The sequence below is a fragment of the Elgaria multicarinata genome, chromosome 9 (genome assembly GCF_023053635.1).
Source record: "Elgaria multicarinata webbii isolate HBS135686 ecotype San Diego chromosome 9, rElgMul1.1.pri, whole genome shotgun sequence".
Taxonomy (NCBI): Eukaryota; Metazoa; Chordata; class Lepidosauria; order Squamata; family Anguidae; genus Elgaria; species Elgaria multicarinata.
Window position 1 is genome coordinate 53,721,038 of NC_086179.1, and position 21,646 is coordinate 53,742,683.

Below are 21,646 nucleotides of genomic sequence, written 5' to 3' on the forward strand. Positions count from 1 at the left end.
TTAGATCTGGTGGGGACCTCCACCTCTGCCAGACTGCAGGTCTGGTTGGGATATATGAAAGCACCTTCTTGGTGGCTGCACCTAAATTGTGAAACCCCCTTCCTTGGGAGGTCCATTTGGCCCCATCTCTGTCTTGTCTTCAGCTGCCAAGTCAAGGATTTAAGCAGGCTTTTTCCTTACCTGGTTAAGATGTTAATAGGTGAAGCCATTAGTGTCTACATGCTGCGGTTGTATCAGCTTGTATCATTGTTACAGATTACTATTCCATTGTTGAACTATGATATTCACTTCCACAAGATGTAGGGATTGTTACCAACATGGATGGCTTTAAAAGGGGGTTGGACAAATACATGGAGGATAAGACTATTGCTGGCTATTAGTCCTGATGTATATATGCTATTTCCACTATAAAAGGTATTATTCATGAACAGAATGCTGGACTAGATGGACCCCCTGGTCTGATCCAGTATGGCTCTTCTTATATTCCTACTGAGCAATTATGTTTTCATAGTGATGTACTGAGCACTGTTTTGACAGAAAGGGGTGAGGATTTACTCAATATAAAATAAATAGGAGCCCAACTGTGTGTATGAAGGCTCTTGCAGATGCCTTAAGGAGCTCTTTGAACTGCTGTTGTACTCAAAGCTTTAAGTATTGTTCTGCAAAAGTAACTTACACAAGTTGCAGTGGAACTTATTTCCATGAAAATCAATTGTAATTTAAAAGCATACCTATTGAAGTCATGTTATATGACCCTTTTTCCTATTTCCACCTGGAATTTTGCATGCAAACATCTAGACAGTCACTGAGTGAAGTCCTTAATAAAATTGCTTTCAAACCTAAAACAATGTTCATTTTGGAATCTTGCCAACATTTAGCCAATAGACTGTACTAGAAAAAAATATTAAATCCTAAGGCCATGTATAACATAATAATGCCAAAGCTCTACAAAAGAACAAAAAGAGCAAAGTAGTTCAAAAATTATTTCCTGTAAGCAGGAAATGAAAGCCTACGGATGCTGGGCCTTGAATCCTTGCCATTTGCAGAACGGGGCTCTTGGTTATTAACTGATAAAAGATAAGCACACTGATATTAAAGCCAAGAACTGCAAAGATTTCACCTTGTGATGCATGGGTTCATAACTCAAAGTTTCATCAGTTCCTCCATATTAATGCAGCACCTTGCTTTTATCACCTGAAGTGACAAAGCCCATATACATATTTGCTTTTTAGCCATTATACGTATTTCTCATAATGTATACGGGAGAAAATTAATCCTTTAGGAATAGTGGATTCAATTTAAGTGGTTAAGTACCATTTCACATGTTATTTCCTTCCCACGCCTGCAGCTAACCCCATTCCGCAAATATGTTGGGGAAAAAGAATACTGACTTTCTTTTTCTGCCAGTACATGAATTATGATGCTACTGTAAAAAGGGGCCTGTAGCAGCATCCAAATACTACAAAGTTCATATTTTGTGTGTTCAAATTCACCTAAAATCACTGAAATTCAAGTGGTTAGTTGTGGACACAGTCACACTGATTTCAGTAAGACAAGCACATTTAACTACTTTCATTATTTTGCCCATCTGTCAACAGCAACCTTATCATGACCAAAGTGTTCTACCACAAGAAAACTGAGTTGCTCTTCATTGAAATCTGCATGCTGAACACTGAAATCTAGCAACCCTTTCCCCTCACAGCTGTACAAGTTTTTTTAATTAACATTAAGTAAACTTCGCATTTTATTTCATAGTATGTACAATGGTTCTCAAATAGAAACAGGCACACTGAATCCGTTGTCAGATTTCACTTAACTATTTAAAAAGTCAAAGATGGCATAGTATAAGCTTGTTTCTTATATGCAAGTTATTTATTGTTAAGACAATGGGCACAATCCTCCAAAATAAGCATTTGTGCTAGTTGTGCCTTAAGAGCTTACGCCGAACTAAATGGGGGAAACAAACCCAAGGCGATTAGTATTTTGCATTTATTTTTACCTGCTTTTTAGAGGTTTATCTTGTAATCTAATATAGAGGCAATGTAAGTTGATTTTTATTAAACAATTACTAAACTATTCAGCAACGATCAACATTAGTTAATTGAGAAAGAAAACCATTGTAAAATTACATCAAGTGGAGAAACTGAATAGATCCACACATAATTTTATCCTTATTTAGAAAAATGATTTTCAAAAATAGCCAGATTTGGAGCTATGTATTAAAATTTGGTCAAAATTGCCTGAATGAACAGCCAAGTTTGCTTAGTCAAAAATAGATTTCCTTTAATACTCATAAGTTTGAATATGTATCTAATTTATACATACATACATATGTATAAGTGAAGAGATGTAAAAATGTACTGTTCAGCCATCCCTGGGATTACACAAAACTCAGGATCAGGGAACTGCACAAATGAAAATCTTCATTGCAAATCTACATTCAATCACCATGAATACTTAGAAAGTGTTTTTGTAAACATTTGAGCAGGAACAGAATCCTTTCATTTACAAAGCACTGTTTATGAAGTTCGCATGTTTCACTTAAGAAATAGTAGAGTTTTTGAAGCTTATGATATTGAAGAACCATCAATGCTCAAGACTTTTCAAAGTAAAAGCGATACAGATGCATTTATTTCCAAGCCATTCACATTCATCTGATGCCCATTTCACTGGAGAAAAAAACCACTTGGCTACAAAAGTATTAAGGAATGTTATTGAAAATCATAAAGGCTATTTTGGTAGAAGGAACTACAAAAATAATTAGCTCATGTTGTAAAGCTTTGATGCAAGAGTATTACAGTACATGATCTCTTTTCCAAAACTTTAAAGCTTAATCAACACAAAATTTTAAATACCCACCTCAAGTGCTTGAAAGAAACAAAAACAGCTGTAATAAAGTGTCTCTTCAAAAATACAAGCAAACAATTGTGCAAATGTCAGTTTGTCATCACTGGGTGGGCCACTTGTTCAATGCTCTCGTTTGTTCCATTGGCAGCAGCGACAGGCATGGAGATATTTGGATATGCTGATGTAGAGCAACTTAGCCCTCCAGAAGTCTCATCTTCTCCAGTGTCCGAATCTGGTGTTGTTACAGCACTGTTTTCTAATCCCAGGACCTCACAGACCGCTTGAGGCAATTCCTATGAAAAATAATAAGAACACTGGTAGCTTTGTCGTTGCTGTGGCAGTAGTGTTGGGTTTTTAAAGTTAGCTTGCTAAATTCACAAGAAACGTCTTCCTGAATGGACTTACAGGTAAATATAAAGTGTGTGCTCAAATAGGTCTTTTATTAATTCTGAAAGGAAAAACTGTTTGCCTTGAAAAATAATAGTTCTAGGATGACTAGATGTGAATTTCAAATATTCTATCTTACCCTTATCTTTCTAAATTGATAGATTAAACGACCTCTGGGAAGAGAACCATTTTGTGGTAGTGTTTGTACTGGTTTATGTATGTCATGTGCACCAGATTTGGGGAGGGAGCTCCAAACTAATGCATCCAATGTCCCAGATGTTCTGCATGCCATAATACTGCATTTCCCTGACAGAGGAAACTAACTGTCACACTATAGCAGCTAACAGTCTTGAATCTTTCAATGTCTATACTGACCTTAAAATCACAGGCAAGTGCCAAAGGTACTCTGTCTCCTCTAGTTTTAAGGTGAAAAGATGTGAAGACTGACAGTCACCATAATATAAAGTCATGCATCTTAGGCAGATATACTACAGCACACTGCTACAATGGCTGCATCCTGTGCTCCTGTTACTAAATCCAGAAGAAATTAACACCTGTAGTTTCCAGAGGAGAAGCAGCATCCAGGTAGCTAGCAAGACACCCTTAAACCATTCTTCCTAACTGCCACATTTTTACCATAACAAAGTATCTCATACTTCAGAGGATTACTTTCAATAATTATACACTTAGATGTTGAACAAATTTGCTTAAAGCCATAGGCCACCACAATATACATACAAACAACATTTTCAGCAATCAGATATATAACTACATAATCTCTGTGCAATAAACCATACAAACGTTAAAGTACAATATAAAAGAAATTCATCAGGTCCTTGTTCTTAAGTTTTTTGAGGTGTGGCTCCTGTTTTCTTATCTGACAAAGCTAATTTTGCTACTTGGGTGGCAATGAATGCATCTTTGCCTAAAAGCAATGTACATATTTGATGGGGGGGGAGGTTTATTTGACAGGGAATGAATAATACACATAAGAAACTTGTGCCTAGTATGCTCATATAAGAGACAACTGAGTAAATAATGAGAAATATCCTTAACCTCCCAAGACTCAAAAATACAAAGTCATTTATGGTTTTGGATGTTTTTAAATCTCCCTTTAAAAAAAAGCAGAGAGCATACATTGCAGTAGTAAAGCACTGCAAATGATTTTCTTAAAGGAGACACAGTAAGGATTATAAAACAAATCTCCAAACCAAATGCCATTTCTTATAATGGGCACCAAATGGAATACGACATTTGTGAAATTGAATACAAATCTCACTGCTTAGAAGAGAGATAAAAATCTCTCTTTGAGCATCTGTTTAGCTATATTAGGGGAAAGAGTAGATAAAGCTTCAAGACTGATCCAGTAGGCATGTAAAATAATTCAAATTTACCCAGGACTTTTGAGATAGAGGATTTGCAGTTGTTCTTAAAGACATTTTTTGTGGAATCAGGAGTCAGTCATACAGACAGCTTAAACCAATATAAAGCCAATGCCACATTCTGCCCTTAAAAGTGACACAGGTGTTACTCAAGGACAAGCCCCTGCCAAAGGAAGTGAGGCAGGTGGCTACCAGGAGGAGGGCCTTCTCTGCTGTGGCACCCCGGCAGTGGAATGAGCTCCCTAAGGAGGTTCGCTTAGCACCTACATTATATGCTTTTAGATGCCAGGTGAAGACGTTTTTATTCTCCCAGCATTTTAACAGTCTATAAATAAATTTTAATTTGGTGTTTTAAATTTGTAATTTTGCATTGCTGCTGTTTTTATCTGGTTGAGCTTTTATATTGTATTTTATATTATGGTTTTATACTGTTGTTTTATACTTTGAATGTTTTTAATTTTTGTGAACCACCCAGAGAGCTCCGGCTATTGGGCGGTATAGAAATGTAATAAATAAATAAATTAACCTGGAGTTCCGAACTGCCACTATAGTAGAAGCTTTTGGATACCCCCATTTTTCTGCACCACTATGTCAGTTGTGAGACTATCTTCTTCAAAAGTACCTCAACTGCAGGTACAAGCAAATTCTCCCCTTGGAATCTAAAAATATCGCATCAAGAGACTGAAGAAACTGAGAAGATTTCAACTTTTTCTGCGTTTCTACATGATATGCTCATGAAATATACTTTTCTTTTACCTTGCAATTCATCATCTGCATAGAAATGGCTTCTGCTTTGCAAAGCACATCTTCCACGTCAATTTTCATAGACAGTTCATTGATATGCTAAAATAGAATAAAAGGAATGACAAAGTGCACCAAAGGATGGAGGGCATTATGCTAAATGCATAGCTTTCTGAGCTAGAGAATTCTGCTTCCTTGTGTTGGCATTTTCTATTAAATACTATGCAAACTTCATCAGTATATTTGCATAATTAGCATATGTTCAAGACATGATATGCAAATTACATTTGATGCCGGAATTTGTTTTGTGATATGGCAACCCCCAGGCTCAATTGTGGCTATTCTCACTACCATCCTATGGCTACACAGTAAAGAGCGAAACAGGCCCTTAAGTCTAGAAGGGGACTGCCATTTTCCTATGAAATCCTCAGTATCCTGAGATAACCTTTCCCTGAACTGGGGGTTGTTGGATCTGTGGGTGACCTCTTCCACATCACAGAGTGGAGACCTAAAGCTAAGCCCTGCTGTAAGTTCCTATATCAGCTGGAATCTTCTGCCGAGGGCAGCACACATATGAAGCTGCTACTGGACAAACAAGAAGCCCTATTTCTGACTTGGAAACACAACAGCCTTTATAGAACTATATGAGAAATCTGATTTGTAATACTGTTTCTCTTAACTTGATAACACTTAATATATTACTGATATCTGGTAACTCAAAGTTGAACATCTTTTATCATAACAGAAACATGGCTGAGTAACTACAATTTGTTATGCTGTCTCACTTCTGACAAGACCGTGGAAGGGAATATTACTTATTTTGAAACACAGGAAAGAACAGAAAATGAATAATGTAGATTTAAACTAACATGCAATAAATACCTTGAGTATTTCATTAAACCCATAATGCTTTTCCATTATTTGCTGCTTTTCAGATTCCAGGATAGCACAACAGATAAGAAGATGGAAGTTCTGACAAGGCAAGTCTGTCCACATCACCTAGTAAAACATTAAAGTTGCTGATGAATGAAGATCCTGGACTTTTTACCTAAAGTGTAAGACATGTACTGAAAGATAATAGCAGAGTTTTAGGGCATAATCCTATCAATTGCACCCACACCACTCGGAAGTTTGAAGCCAGCAGGGTGGGAGGAGCAGCAGAGGTGGCCTTCGCCTCCCCATCCTCCTATCTCCTGAGTTTTTGCTAGATAGGCTTTTTAGCCCATCTAGCAAGAGCACCTCAGAAGAGGAGGGAAGGAAGCTGGAGGAGGCTAAGGGTAACTCTCATCTTGGCTTCTTCCGTCTCCTCCAGTCCTCGCCCGCCAGAACGCTCCCTTTCCTGATGCTCCAAGGTTGATTTTCCGACCTTGGAGAGGGAGCAGACAGTTCTCTCCACCCTGGCTGTGAAGGGGAGGTACCTCCAATTCCCCCATCTGAGGTGGATTACTCCCCAATCTAAGGTGGACTACAGATGTTCTCCCAGGGAACATAGGATTGCTCTCTTAGTCACTGGTGAGCCTAAAAATAAAATATGCATTCAATTTTACCAAAGTCATCCAATTCTGTATTTGGCAGAACCATTTTTTGTGTGTGGCCATAACAATACTTTCAACAATATTGGGCAGAGAACATGTGGCCTTCCGGATTTACTAAAATTCCAATCAGCTCCAGCCAGCATACTCAGGGATGGGAATTGTAGTAAATCAATGCCTGGAAGGCCAATGATTCCTCACCCCTGCTAAAGACCCTCCAGTCAAAGATTCAACTGAGAATGTACCCTAAAGGAACTTCCCCTAAACGAACATGCTTTTAAGAAATTGTAAATTCTACAAGTTCTGAATTAGTTCAAGCACAGAAAGTATCTTTCACCTTATAATATACCCCAAACAAAGCCAATACAATGTATATATGTTTAGGAAGCTTCACTGCTTCACACCTCTTGCCAGACCATGCCACAGACAAACTTGCTCAGAGTTGATGAACAGAGAGAGTCTTCAAGCATTCCACAATGCTCTTATCAGGAATGACTTCCAGCAATATCACACCTAGTCAACAATAATTGCTTTCCATTTTAAGCTAAATTGTCATATGTCTGTAAGTCAATGGCAATGAACGTGGCAACAAGGGCACCTGAAAAAAAATGCTCTGTGAAGGTGGGCCGGTCTGAGCTGGGAAATTACAAAGTGTTACCCAGCAATCATTCTGACCTCCTTTGAGGAATGGAGGAGTGAAAACAAAAACAAAAAAACAGCAACCCCATCTAAAGTCTCCTTTACATGTTCCTCACATGAAGGAGGCATTATGTGAATACTAGAAAGTTGACAAAACGCCCTGTTTCTGGGTTGTTTGGTGTGACATGTGAAGACAAAAATCTGTTGTTTTGTTATTTGGTTAAAACTCCAGGTTGTTCCCCCTCAAAAACGTAGAGTTCTAGGTCAATGCCTCATGCTGAACAATCCAGGAAAAGGGCAGTCTTGGGTTGTTTTGTCAACTGGATGCAAAGTGGAAGGGGCAAGAAGGCGGCGACAGTTCATTCACTCATGCTCCCAACCAACCATAAATTAACCCATAGCTGGTAGTTACATGAGAACCAGATCAGAGTCTCCAACACTTTCTTATTTTCTCTGGCTACAGATGAAGTCCTTTCCTCTGCAAGGGTACCAGGGCTTCACTAGCTCCATCTTTTGCTTTTGCCAATCAATTAAACTCCATCTTTTGCTTTTGCCAATCAATTAAAATAAACTCCATCTTTTGCTTTTGCCAATCAATTAAAATAAAGAAGTTTGTGGCCCTTTCTGTATTCTAATATCTTCTTAACCTATTTTGTTTATGGTGTTAAAATACAGTCTGTAGCTTGGATATATCGACTCTGTACATAGTTATTGTTTACCCTAATTCATTCTAGTTTCTTCATATTATTTAGTTATGACAGATCAAATCTATTCCTTGTGTCCAAGACCCTTATAGTCTAGTTTGCCATTTTGAACCTAAAAAATAGAAGCCATGGGCTTCTGAACAGGACTGCTCAATGCTCTTTTGCAAAGTTGCATTAGGTCATCTTTTAAAGTTGCACTCTACAGTATTACAAATAAATGCTTCCAAGCTATTTTTAAATGCTTGGAAATGTCAGTTTGAAGCATCATTCAAGTTCTGTATCTTTCCACAATTTAAGACTGACTATATCTATAATTCCCAAGGTCTACAAAGAATGCTCATTTTTCCAGAAGCTTAATTATATAAGCAGGAAAAATAGTAGGCCAACTTTTCATTATAGATTTCATTAAAGGTTATAAATGGTTCAAGGATGTAACTCTAATTAAACCCTTATCTACATAGTTCATAAGCAAAGTATTGTATTTTTGTATCTATAATTAATTTCTTGCTACAGAGTTTTGTAGAGACCTTGACAAGGCAAATGGTAGAGATATGTCCTGGAAGCATCTGCCATCCACAGTGAATATCAGATATTTCTGGTGGATCCTCAGCATCCTTATGTGGGATCATGTATTGTTTTCTGCTCTGGACTTTCAACCACTAGTCTTGAAAGTATAATGGAAGAAGCGACTAACAAAATAGAGTTAATCAGGATGAGCAACCTTTTCAGGACTCTTAAAACTACAAGTATTTATCCTTCATTCTCATGTTATAGTGACCTCATTGTATTGGCTACTAGTGTGACTGAAGTCGCCATTGGTATATTGAGAGGTAGGTCACTGTGTTGCTGATAGTAAGTGACAAGAAGAGGACAACGGTAATGTAACAAGGATGGCATGATGGTAGATTAAGTGAACTATCTCTGACTAACTGTAGCCACCCGGTGGATGCACAGCTGGTTGGAAAACTGTAGCCAAAGCTGCTAATCAATGGCTCAAACTGGCAGTACTGCAGGAATCTGGTACTCGGCAAGATTTTTATCAATGATTTTGATGGAATGCTGGGAATCCTTATCATATTTGCAGAGGACACCAAACAGAAAAAGACATGTAACAACTCTGAAGACAGGAATAAAATCTGATTTTGACAGAATAAGAAACTGGGATGAAACTAAGAAAATGAAATTCAGTGACCAGTGCAAAGTTCTGTGTGAGCAAAGCCATAGTCTTCAAGTCATAGGATACTTCCACTTTGATCCACTTTGTTCCACACTAGTCAGACTTCATCTGAAGTGCTGTGTCCCATACCAGGAAATGCACTTTAAAAAGGACGGAGACAAATTGGAATGGGTTCAGAGGAAAGCAATGAAGATGGTTAGGGACATGCAAACCAAGTGCTATGAGGAAAGGCTGAAGTAACTGGATACGTTTACCCTCATGATTGCACTCTTCAAATGCCTTAAAGGCTGTCACATAGAAAGGACAAAGACTTCTTCCCTGCTGCCCCAAGATGTAGGACAAGATCTGAAGTTCCAAGAAAGTAGATTTAAGGAGAAATTTAGAGTAAAAGTTCAGCAATAGAATCAATTATATGGGAACTCTCCATTGCTGGAGGGCTTCAAGCAGAGGCTGGAGATGCTCTAGTTCTAGATTTCTTGCATCAACCAGGGTTTGGCCTTCACAGTCAAGGCACCTCTACTTCTATGATTTTAAGTAGCCCAAGAACAGAGAGACGGCTCTACTCTGGTCATCCGACCCATAGAAACTCAACAGCTGTCTGGGGAAAGATGTACACCAATAGGTGGCATGGACAGCAAGCCCCAAGCCCCACCACCGCCTTCCCCCATGCCCCCACTTAACAAAACAAATGCCCCCAGAATGCAGCTTTGCCAGCTTCTGTCCCTCAGATACCACTATTATGCATTTCCCTTATTATAGACTTTACCTCATGATAATGATAATGCTGGATGATATTGTCTCCACATTTAAGGGAATGTAACAAACTATTTTCTTACCTCCCATAAACGAAGAATATCTGGAAAACTAAATTCTCTTTTAAATCTTATTAGAAGCCACCGGAAGCAAAAATACAGGTACCCTGAATCCTGAGATTCTAAAGAAATGAAAAAATACACATAAATCCTAGATAGAAAAGCTGGCTGTGAATTTCAGACATCAAAACAATTGGAATTATCATCTTTTTTTTTTTTTTGAATATTTTTATTATTGAAACAACAAACACAAATCAAAATCACTTAATACAAGATATTATCATACCTTACTATCATATATTCAATATTAACCTATTAAACATAATATAATAAACATAACAGTGCTCCCCCCACCTCGGGATCTCATTCTTGTTTCCAAAAACTCATAGTTTCATCTGTTGGTGGAACCCCCCTTCCTTTAGAAAATACAAACTCCAGGAACTTTTTCCATATACTCTCAAAATCATTCGTTTTTACTATGCCTCTTTGCATTTTTATATTACATGTCAATTTATCGTTTATAGCAATGTCCCACACTTCTTTATACCATTCTTCAATACAATAATCTCCTGTAATTTTCCAATTCCTAGTTACTATCAACCTCGCAGCTGTCAGTAGGTTCGTTATCAATTCTTTCATTTCTTTATTACATTTAGGATCATCATGCAGTGAGAGTAATGCAATCCTTGGTGTAACTTCTACTTTAAATCCCACAATCTGTTCAATCTCATAAAACACCATCTTCCATAACTTTTGCACATATATACAATCCCACCACATATGTAAATACGTTCCCTTTTCTCCACAACCCCTCCAACAATCTGCTGAAAGCTGTTTATTAATCTTATTTAATCTAACCGGAGTTAAGTACCACCTCCATACAAGTTTATAGTAATTCTCCTTTATTCTTACTGACATATTTCTCAACACTCTCTGTCTCCATAGTCCATCCCACCTCTGTTGTCCTATTTGTATCTTCAAATGTCATTTAGCTTAGTCTAGAATTTAGGTGGAAGGAGGGAGGAAACTATGGACAAACATAATTATTCAAACAATATTGTCAATCCTCTGAACATTCACTGCCAATTCAATATAGGAGCCTAATGAGTGGTACCTAAAGGACTCTGGGTCTAAGAGTAAAAACTTTCTTGACAGATTAGATAGAAGTTGTAGCTTAAAAACAGGCCTCTTTTTATAACTGAGAAAGTAATTAGTGCAGGAAAGGTGTTTAAAGAATTGCATGCCAATAAAAATGTGGTAAATTGTTTTGAGATATTATACATACCCAAGTAACTGCAAAATCCACTATCTAGCAAGCGTAGTAAAGTACTAAGTTGAATTAGTTGTGTCTTCATACCCTGCATTTGCTCTTCAAAATTCTGGTGCTTAATGGGAAACAAGTTTTTTCAAATGGTTATATTCTACACAAATGCTAAGATAAGTATTCATTTAAATATACTCACAAAACTAATCATAAATGTAATTTTGACCCCAATAGTTGAACAGCTAACTTTAATCCAGTAGACAGGATTGAAGGAAAATAATAGTAGTAATAGGGAAGTTAGAGCTCTTATGCTCAGTGCTATCTATATGGTAGCTTCCTAAACTGAATTTAAGCAGTAACTCTGTATGAGTTGGTGTATCTGCTTCTAAACTATTTATATTATTTGTTGCAAGTGTGTTTAATTAAAAAGTGTGGCTGTTTTTGGAAATAGTTTTTAAACATGAACTATACAGCTAGTTTTTAAAGTTACACAGGTAAGACTGATTCTCACACTGGTTTTCTACATGATATAGGATACTGGTCCTTACATGAGTGTGTGCATTTGTATGTATTCTCTGAATTAGGTATATCTGTATCTATCCAAACATAAATAGTTGCCTTCTCAAATAAGGGACTGCCAGTGGATGGAATGCAAAAGTCAAGAATATTGTATACACACCAAACATGGTATGTTCTTTTCTACATGGCAGTGGCGCGTGCATGGTTCTATGCACTGTTACATGTGTTGAACTGCTGGATTTAAGACAGATTGGAAGAAAAAATGGACACCCAAATGTTTTGCCCATGATCCATCCCCTTCAGCACATGGCAAGCAGAGTGCAGGGAGGCTCCTAATAGAATACAACAATCTTGCACTGTCAGGCTACTGCTGCGCCAAGCATGCCAAAATTTGCCCACCCATTCCTGGTAGGCCGAGATCCTCCTCCAATTCACTAACATGCGTTTCAGTACACCACTATGCCCTGGGTTTCCTGTTGCCAGGTGATCATTTAAGAACAAAGAAAGTTCACAGAACGCTACACTGGCAAGGGCCTTCTTAAAGGTGGCATTTTGTTTACTTATTTAGAGCCCTTTTGCCCCACTCTTCAGCCAAAGAGGCACTCAGAATTTATGGCTTACATACATTCAATAAAAACGAGAGTCCCTGCCCACAGGCTTGCAATCTAAATGACACAACATGAAAGGCAAAAGAGGATGCAAAAATAAAAAACAAACCTATTCTTAAACAGTTCTTCTAATGACCAACTCGAATGGGAAGTACCAAAAGTTGGAAGTACCGGCAGATACAACTTGCTGAACGATAGATGAAAACATCCTGACACACAAGAATCCACAGCCCATTTTAATTATGTGTACAGCTTACTTTAGAAGATACCTTCTATTGTGACTACAATGGGTAAAGTTCAGAATATCCTCACTACTACTTTCTTCAGTTACCTTTGCAATTATTAAACATACATTTTCTGGGTGGGTATCTTCTTATACTCTACATGAGTAACACTACTAAAATTGCCCATCACATTTAGCGTTAAACAAAAAGAGACAGCAAAGTAAGAAATGTACACAAACAGTAACTTAAAATAACAATACGACTACAAATGAAAATATTTACCATTTGATCCATGTACAATGCAAAGCACCAAAAAGCATCCACTTCATTCTCCATCACATATAAAATAGGAGAAAGTAAGTCACTCATTCCCTGAACATAGCCTTAAATAAAAAGAAATGGAAAACTGCTTAATAGGGTAATTGTAAACTTCATATCAAAGCTTTAAAAATAACTGATGATTTAGTCTCCCCCTTCCTGAGGTGCCAGGTTTCATATTTAAGATCAAAACCATAAGCAGGGGTGGAGAACTGTTTTCGAGTGGGGGACCACATGATCCCCACTGAGAACCCTGTGGCCTGGACAAAGTCAGTGAATGGGGCCGTACTCTTGAAGTCTGAGTTTGGTTCTGATCCCAATTGAAGAACAAGAGGAACCCTAAACTATAGAATGCACTCCTGCAACAGGTCTGCACATTCAGGTGTAACTATATGCTACTGTTTCAGTGAAATTCACTTCCATGTTTTTAAAAGCATAGAAGAGAACAGACACTCTCAAACATATAACAGGCAAAGCTGCTAGTCTGTAAGAGGAATTTGTTTCTCTTCCTTCTTTCAGACTTAGAGGATGAGTGCCTTTGAATCTTAGCATTTGAGTAGATAAAACAACTCCTCATAAGAGAGTCACTCCAGGCCCTTGATTATGGCTGCCCTTTTCCCGTCTATAATATCCTTTTTGAGGTGCAGTGACCAGAACTGTACACAGTATTCCAAGTGTGGTCACACCATAGATCCAACAAGTAAAACAGCAGCAGCAGCAAGGAGAATGGGACAAAAGGCACACAAATAACATTGTGGCAGAAAGGCACAGGTTCACAACAATGTTTTGTCTACTTTTCACTCAGACGATAAACCTGTGTCTGAGTAGTACTACCACTGACAGGTGCTCATATAACAGTCTGTCTTCATATGTAAGTATTTCTATAGTGCACAGTAATGACAATAAATAGAGAAAATCACATCTAGGAAGAAGGATAGGCTACAATCCTTCTTGCAGACATGCCCATTTTCTATGGGGAGCCATTTTTATTTTTCTCTATATATCCATCTATAGATAGACATAAAATTGAAAAATTCATCATGAGCCCCCTACTGGTAGTCTGAAGTGGTACAGCCCAGACATATTTATTTATTTATTTATTTATTTATTACATTTTTATACCGCCCAATAGCCGAAGCTCTCTGGGCGGTACACAACATAGTTTTAACATCTCAATGAAACCTAGTAAGAACATAATTTAAGATGAGACATGCTGGATCAGACCAAACGCCTATCTAGTCTAGTACCTCTAACACTATACAGCACAGCAAAGGAAGGCTTCTGGGGGTGGGGATGTCCAGCTTTGTTGCAGCTCTCACTTGTCCCCAACAGTTAACTTAAGATACACAAAAAATTCATCAAGTACTAGTATGCTGATTTCAGAATTCAGTACTTTTAAGACTGAATACATCAGACATTCTCTGAAAACTAATTTTAAGAAATAACCCTAGAGAGACCTACTTACCCAAGTCAAAGTCATACATGCAATAAGTCATCAAAATGTCATGAAGTAAGATCAACCCAGGATTATCTTGGCCTTCATAAAACTTGTTTGTTCGATCTGTTCTGTTTACATCTTTTTCTGAAAAACAGCACACAGATTTAATGCATTTTCAAAACAGCTTCTGCTAAGCCTATATCTAAAAAATTCAGAATGCTCCTTAGGTTTCCAATTTCTCAAACACTGTGCTGAGCTTTGAAGTGTCTAGTAAGACAACTGAATTCCTAGGATGTCATTTAAAATGCATTAAAGCTTTTAAGAGTATTTAAAGGGAATAAAATTCTTCCTGCCTCAAATAAGATGATTTCTTATAAGAAGATTTTCAAGCACTTTCTAAACATTATACATTTTTATAGAAACCTCATGATTAAAATGTAAAACATTTTCATTGAATTAAAACACATTGGAGTCTATTTCAGATATATTAAATGTAAAATGTCACTCAAATTTACTAGATATATGTTGTTGCTTTAAATTTAATGGTGAAGCTGATAGGCAATCAAGCCTAAATTAAAGGGATTTTGTTGAAGTTTTAATTGCTTGGTTTAGCATGAGATGGCATTATTAGGAAATTCCATCTTGTCATGTTTCTTTAATCATTACCAAGCTTAGTTTCTTTACTCCATCTCCAACCTAAGTTGCACAGTTTTATGTTGCTTCAATATGCCACATAGTTGCCACTACCAGCATCTGATTAAAATAGATCGTTCTTATTTTTTAAAAAAAAGCATGGGGAAGATAAACTTTAGTTGTCCCAGCTACACTTGACTTTGACATTATCTATTGCATTTCTGATTGTATTAAAAGGCTAAAAATAAAATCCCATTTAGCAGAGGCCAGTATTAGAACAATTTAAATGGCAAAAGCAAGGACACTAACTATTTTTAAGCTCCAAAACACACTTCCAAGTCAGTTTACTTTGGCCTCTCTTTTAAGCAAAATGTGTTTGAAACCACGGAGAGAAAAAGTGTTTAGAGCAGAAAAACTACATGCAGAGAAAGGGTTAGATGCCTCATCCCACTCTGCTTCTCCTTCACTACAAATCCCACTGGCTAAGATGTTTCATATTTTTCTTATACATTTGCCTACAATGTTTCAAGATTCCAGAGCAAAAAAACACAATTTACTTAAGCATACTGAAAGAACTGTGTCATGCCATTACAAGAGGATTTATAAACAGAGTTGGAAGCCCATTATAGTATTTTACTCTTTTGTAAGGATTATTAATCCCTTTAAAAATTGTTTTTGTCTTCTGGGTACAATGAAAGTGGAGGTGGGGGAAGAAAGAAAATACTGACCCTGATGACCAAGTCATCTCAATTTTGAAGATTTTAACATTTATCTCCAATGCATATCTTGCATTCTATGCTTCTTAAAATTACCTATAAGACTTCTGTAGTCCCTTAATCGATAGTTTCTTTTTTCTTGTTCTTCACTGACAGATTTCCACTGAAGCTTCATCCTGAAATATTCATCTCTGAAGAAAAAAGGCATTAGTTAGGAGCCGTGATAAGTTTATAACTTAAAAGAAAGCAGCAAAAGGTGCTGTAATAAATAACATGCTTATCAAGAGCTACTTGGTACTTTGAGCAGAAATAACATGCAGACTGAGCCCATGCGAGATAGGACAAGTGGGTATACAAAACACTTTTAGTATGTAACAGCTGTTGCATTGTATGTGTTTAGGTGGAGCAGGGGATGGAGAAGGAAGATCCCCTTGAATGGGCACAACTGTGGCACGCCATTAGTCTTCAGCCTGTATTAACCTTGTAGACTGTCTAATATAAGCTAACCATCTAGTGATGATAACATCAAACAGCTGTTTTGCAAATACACAAAGGGTACTTGATATCATGTCAAATATCTGTACGTACTCATACTTTACAACACTAAAGTGCCTGTACTTACATTTTCCTTTTCTGCACATTTGTTCTCTCTTCCCTAGTACTGTGCCAAGGATAATAGCCCAAAAGAAATTTCCACACTTCCTTCCTCAAAGCATGACAAAGCCCCTAAAGAAAAAAGAACACAATAAAATCAACATCAAGCACTTTTTATGTAACAACAACATTGGGATCGAGGGAAGAAAGTAGTTCTATGGTAGGTAGCCTTAGCTTCCGTTATTTTCTTTCTTTTTGTTTAACTTCTTTTGGTCATCTCTTGTGGGGTGATGATTATTTGCTTTCTCCTGCTGTGAAGGCTACCTAGTTTTTTCAACTTCACTTTAGAATACTCATTAAGACCTAGACTTGTACCTTGGTTTTCCTACCTTAATATTTTTCAGCATGCTTTTTATAAACATAGAGTAAAAACTAGAAGTTTGGAGCTTCATATGTTACAGATATTTCTATATTGTCTTCCTTTCTAAAGCCCCTGCCACCCTCCCACTCACATCTTATCAATACTTAGATTGCAAGCCTTTTGGAAGTGACAGGTCTTTTCTAAATTTCTCTAAAGCATTTAGTTTATGTACTATAAAAATAATGATGATAATTCAGAGCAACAGTTTAAATTTAAAGTTTATTTAAAGATAAACCAGAATACGTTATTCAGGTTCAATTAAAACCTCTATGTTTATGGCGAAGCCAAAACTTAATACAACAAGTAACTGTTACCAAGTAGGAAAGAAGCCCTATTTGCCTTTGCTCATCTAGAAAAAAACCAAGATAATGCAAACATCCAAGTGGTATTGTGAAGCTAGCTGTTACTAGTCAGCTGAACAATAGAGGAGGGTCTGTATCTCAATGGTAGAATACATTCAGAAGATCCCAGGTTCAATCCCCAGAATCTCCAGGCAGGGCTGGAAAAGTTCCTGCCTGAAATCCTGGAGAGCCGCTGCCAGTCAGCATGACTACTGGGCTAGATGTACCAATGGTCTGACTCAGTATAAAGCAACTTCCTATGTTCCTACAAACTTGTTCAGGAATTCTCTTAACCTATACTTTGTTCATATCCAGCACACTTTACAAAATTCCTCAAGGCAGCTCTTTTCTATAAATGGTTATGGATTAAGAACTAGGCATAAAGCCCTGTTGGACTTCACTTAAACTTTGTAGTCAGGCTGGCACATTCTACTAATATCTCTCCTAAGGGACTGCAGAATTCCATTTTTTATCTGCTGCATGTATTTCTCTGTAATGTTCAGTCTGAGGGACAGTTATCCCTAGACCTCTCTCTCTCTGTACAACTGATTTCGTATCAGGCAACCAAGGACAGCAATTTGCAATATTACTGAGTTACCAGAAACAGCATGATTAGCTGAAATTGTCTCATGGTGAGGTTGAGGCCAGAATAACTGGGCTCAAAAACAACAACTTTAAATGGTTTATATTAAGCTACAGCACTGCTACCAGCCTGATTTTTAATTTCGTCCAAAGTTCTGGAGGGATGACCAAACTTGTAAATATTAGTTGGAGGCCACAATCCTAACACTGAGAAGTCAAACAGTATTTTTAAAGAGAATTCCTAAGATATTACCCCTTTGAATATCATTTGCTTCATTGAGTCAGCATTTAAGATTCTTCCTTCAGAATCCATGCTCTTGGTCCATTCTTCAACTGACACTGGCTGCCTTCTGTGAACTTCAGGTCGCTTTCCTAGATCAATCTAAAATATACACCAAGAAGATGTTACATTATTGCCAAGGCACTAATTTTAAAACCAGCCACAGATGAATGTCTTGTTATCTAAGCTTCCAAGAACTGAAAGAGCCAACACTCACACGTGTAATTACTTCAAATCCTGGTTCTTCCTGTTGATTTATTTTTAATCCTGGAATAGCATCACTAATGAAATCTGCCATTTCTGATGGAGGCCGTTGCTGAGCTGTCACATCACTTCCTCGTAAACTATCAAAAATATAGTTGGTCACTTTGGAAAATCCTCCCATTGTTGCTGTGTAAGGATCCTTTTTCAATTTCTAGGAACAACATCAGAGTAAATGTTTAAGAATGGCTCATGTAAGTTTGTAAACATTTAAAAGTGTTGATCATGTGACCTGTGTTCTTATAAACAATAAAAAAAATCCCAAGAGTAGTAAGTGATTTACATTGTCCCCAAAAGAAGCTCTTATTGCTGATCAACAGCTGATTGGCGATAAGAGGTAAGTGTTTAAATTGCCCTGTCCAACGGGGCACATTGGACAGGAAGGTTTAAACTTCCCTGCCCAGCACCCCACGATGAGGATGAAAATGGCTCGCTGCCTTTTCAACTGAAAATGGCCCCCATACTTCTCAACTGCATGAATCAGCTGAGGAAGGAAATCTGGGAAGAGTGAAAGAGTGGTGATCATGCCCACTTTGGTTCCTGGCCACACCCACTGCTGCCATGTAGCCCCTGAAAGGTTTCCAAGATGGTAGTCTGGCTCTCGGACTAAAAAAGCTTCTCCACCTCTGGGCGATAGGAATCTGTAAAATACAACTTCAGTAGAATGGATAGCTTCTGTCACCAGATGGGGCTGGAAGAAACACAGCAGAAGAATACTCCCGGTCTGTGCATTTTAATGCCTTGGGGAGGTTGAACCCCAGTAACGTGGATACCTGCCAGCCTTCATTAGCTTGTTTTTTCCCAGATTAATTTTCAGTTGACTCATCAGAAACCAGGCCCTTCATTGAAGCCAGACCGGCATGAGAACCTAGAGCACAGAAGCCTTGGTCTAACTGCAAAGAGAAATAATGCCAGATCTTTGCATTATCTCATCCACTGTCTTCACCACTGCACTGAACACAGGGAGGGTGAATGCGAAGAGGGTAGGACCCTACAATACTTTACAGAGAAGATCCAGAAGAAGTGATAAAATTTGTGCAAGACAGTGGTAAAGTATATTACTTTTATTACTTGGAAAATACCAACCTCCATTCAACATGTTTAGACACCACAAACTAATTGCAAAGCTGTAAATATTTCATTTTATACAGAAGACACTTACACACATATACATGCATTTACCAACTTTGTAGGAATGTAATTGCTTCCAAGCAATGGGCATGTTAATATCCTGAATCATAAACTTAAAAAGTATAACAAATACAAGTCACACAAACCTGTATTAGACCATATGTTGGTTCATCAAGGAGATTTTCAAAGGACTGTGGAATGCTCTGACAGTTCAGAATCCTTTTATCATGTGGAGATCTGGGAACAAAAAAAAATCATTTGGGGGCAATGCGACAATAAAGCCATTACATTTGAGAAAGCAAAACTGCTACAAAACAAAATTCATCGTGCAACGATTTAAGATGTACACATCTATAAGCACACACACACATGCACCTACACTAGTTAGAAAGTTGAAAGTGATTATCAACCCTAGCTATTCAGGAAATTAGTTGATTGAATTCACTATTACTGGTTTCTGAAACAAAAACATGATTACTTTTGTGTATTGTTACGTAGAACACCTACTACCTATTATTAAAGCTCTAGATAAGACTTTTAATAAATGCTATCGCTTTCCAATACTATCATGAAAGGATGCAGCATTTGTACCAGAGGATATGAAATTCAGCAAGAGATTGCATCTTGAAGTCAGAAGAGGCTATATAATCCGTCCCAATGACAAGGCTGTTAATAAACCAAAGTAGGCCTTGCTAATACAGCACAGGAAGCAAAGGTTCGCGTTGTGTCACATTTAGCTAACGCACTAGAACGAAAACACACATATAAAAAAACCCTTAAGATAGTTCCATTTTAATTAAACTCGGATTGGGTAATATCCACAATAAATGAACATTACTCAACTTGCTCAGAGCAGATATTTCTAATATCATTACCATGGAAATATGGATTGCGCCAAAATAATTAAACTGAATTCAGTCTTTCAAAAGAAATAATTCCTTTAAAAAATTCTCTCTCGTCTACTTCAAACTACTAATTTGGTACTAGCAACTAAAAACTATTAAGAGCTTGTAATAGACTGAGTGCTAACTAGAAAACGCCTATTCACTCAAGGGTACATCTTTAGAGTAGTTCATGGTCAAGGACTAGATACAAGATGCAAACTAATGTTGACAGCCAAGCTAGCCTGTGTTAATATTTGTTCAGTCAACTTCAGAACCTCCCTCCTCACCATTGATCATCAGGCCGTGGGCCAGGCACTACTGTAATCTTAGTTTTAGTGTGTGCCATAGTTTGATTTTCTATTTCTAGGGATTCTATCCTATAAATAATTTTAAACAGACTGATTTCATTTGGAGACTATAATCTTTCTTGTTATCCGGATTACCTATTTGATCCAAGATGAGGATCACTAGAGGAAAATCTCTGAAGAGGCTATGAAGCCAGGAAAAGGGTGAGCAGGAGACAGACCCAGCGTGCAAGAGTGTTTGAAGGCCTAGTCGTATGCACAATGTTAGTCAGACACAAGGCCCTTAACACAGCTATAGATATCAAGTTGTCTCTGTAACCATATACGCATTTTTCAGAATAAGCATTTTATTTTATTTATTTATTTATTACATTTTTATACCGCCCAATAGCCAAAGCTCTCTGGGCGGTTCACAAAAATTAAAATCATGAAGAGCATAAAAACAACCAAAAATCTAAAAACACAAATACAAAATACAATATAAAAAGCACAACCAGGATAAAACCACACACCAAAAATTGATATAGGTTAAAATATGGAATTAAAACAGCAAAGCTTAAATTTAAGTTAAATTAGGTGTTAAAATACTGACAAAATAAGCTGGCTATGGAAGGAGTACACTGTAGGCGCCAAGAGAACCTCTCTGGGGAACTCGTTCCTCAGCCGGGATGCCGCAGCCGAGAAAGCCCTCCTCCTGGTAGCCTTCTGCCTCACTTCCCTTGGCAGGGGCTCACGAAGAAGGACCCCTGTGGATGATCTTAAGGTCCAGGCAGGCACATATGGGAGGATGCATTCCTTCAAATAACCTGGCCCCAAACCTGGCTTTGAATGTTAGTACCAGCACTTTGAATCGGGCCCAGACCTGGACTGTCAGCCAATGAAGTTGTAGAAGGACTGGCGTGATGT

At 37.6% G+C, this 21,646-nt stretch overlaps 1 protein-coding gene across 1 annotated transcript in view; it reads right to left on the reverse strand.

The window, feature by feature from the left end:
• Window positions 1-1,845: 1,845 nt before the first annotated feature.
• Window positions 1,846-21,646, reverse strand: part of TBC1D15 (TBC1 domain family member 15) — a 31,883-nt gene continuing 12,082 nt past the window's right edge. Inside the window, exons 6-17 of the mRNA XM_063133866.1 lie at window positions 19,698-19,788; window positions 18,377-18,574; window positions 18,133-18,261; window positions 16,564-16,667; window positions 16,038-16,132; window positions 14,620-14,736; window positions 13,119-13,219; window positions 11,507-11,606; window positions 10,246-10,343; window positions 6,240-6,356; window positions 5,373-5,459; window positions 1,846-3,140 (exon numbers count right to left, since the gene is read on the reverse strand). Of these exons, the coding sequence (XP_062989936.1) occupies window positions 2,937-3,140; window positions 5,373-5,459; window positions 6,240-6,356; window positions 10,246-10,343; window positions 11,507-11,606; window positions 13,119-13,219; window positions 14,620-14,736; window positions 16,038-16,132; window positions 16,564-16,667; window positions 18,133-18,261; window positions 18,377-18,574; window positions 19,698-19,788 (1,441 nt within the window). The 3' untranslated portion in view covers window positions 1,846-2,936. The remainder of the gene's footprint in view (window positions 3,141-5,372; window positions 5,460-6,239; window positions 6,357-10,245; window positions 10,344-11,506; window positions 11,607-13,118; window positions 13,220-14,619; window positions 14,737-16,037; window positions 16,133-16,563; window positions 16,668-18,132; window positions 18,262-18,376; window positions 18,575-19,697; window positions 19,789-21,646) is intronic.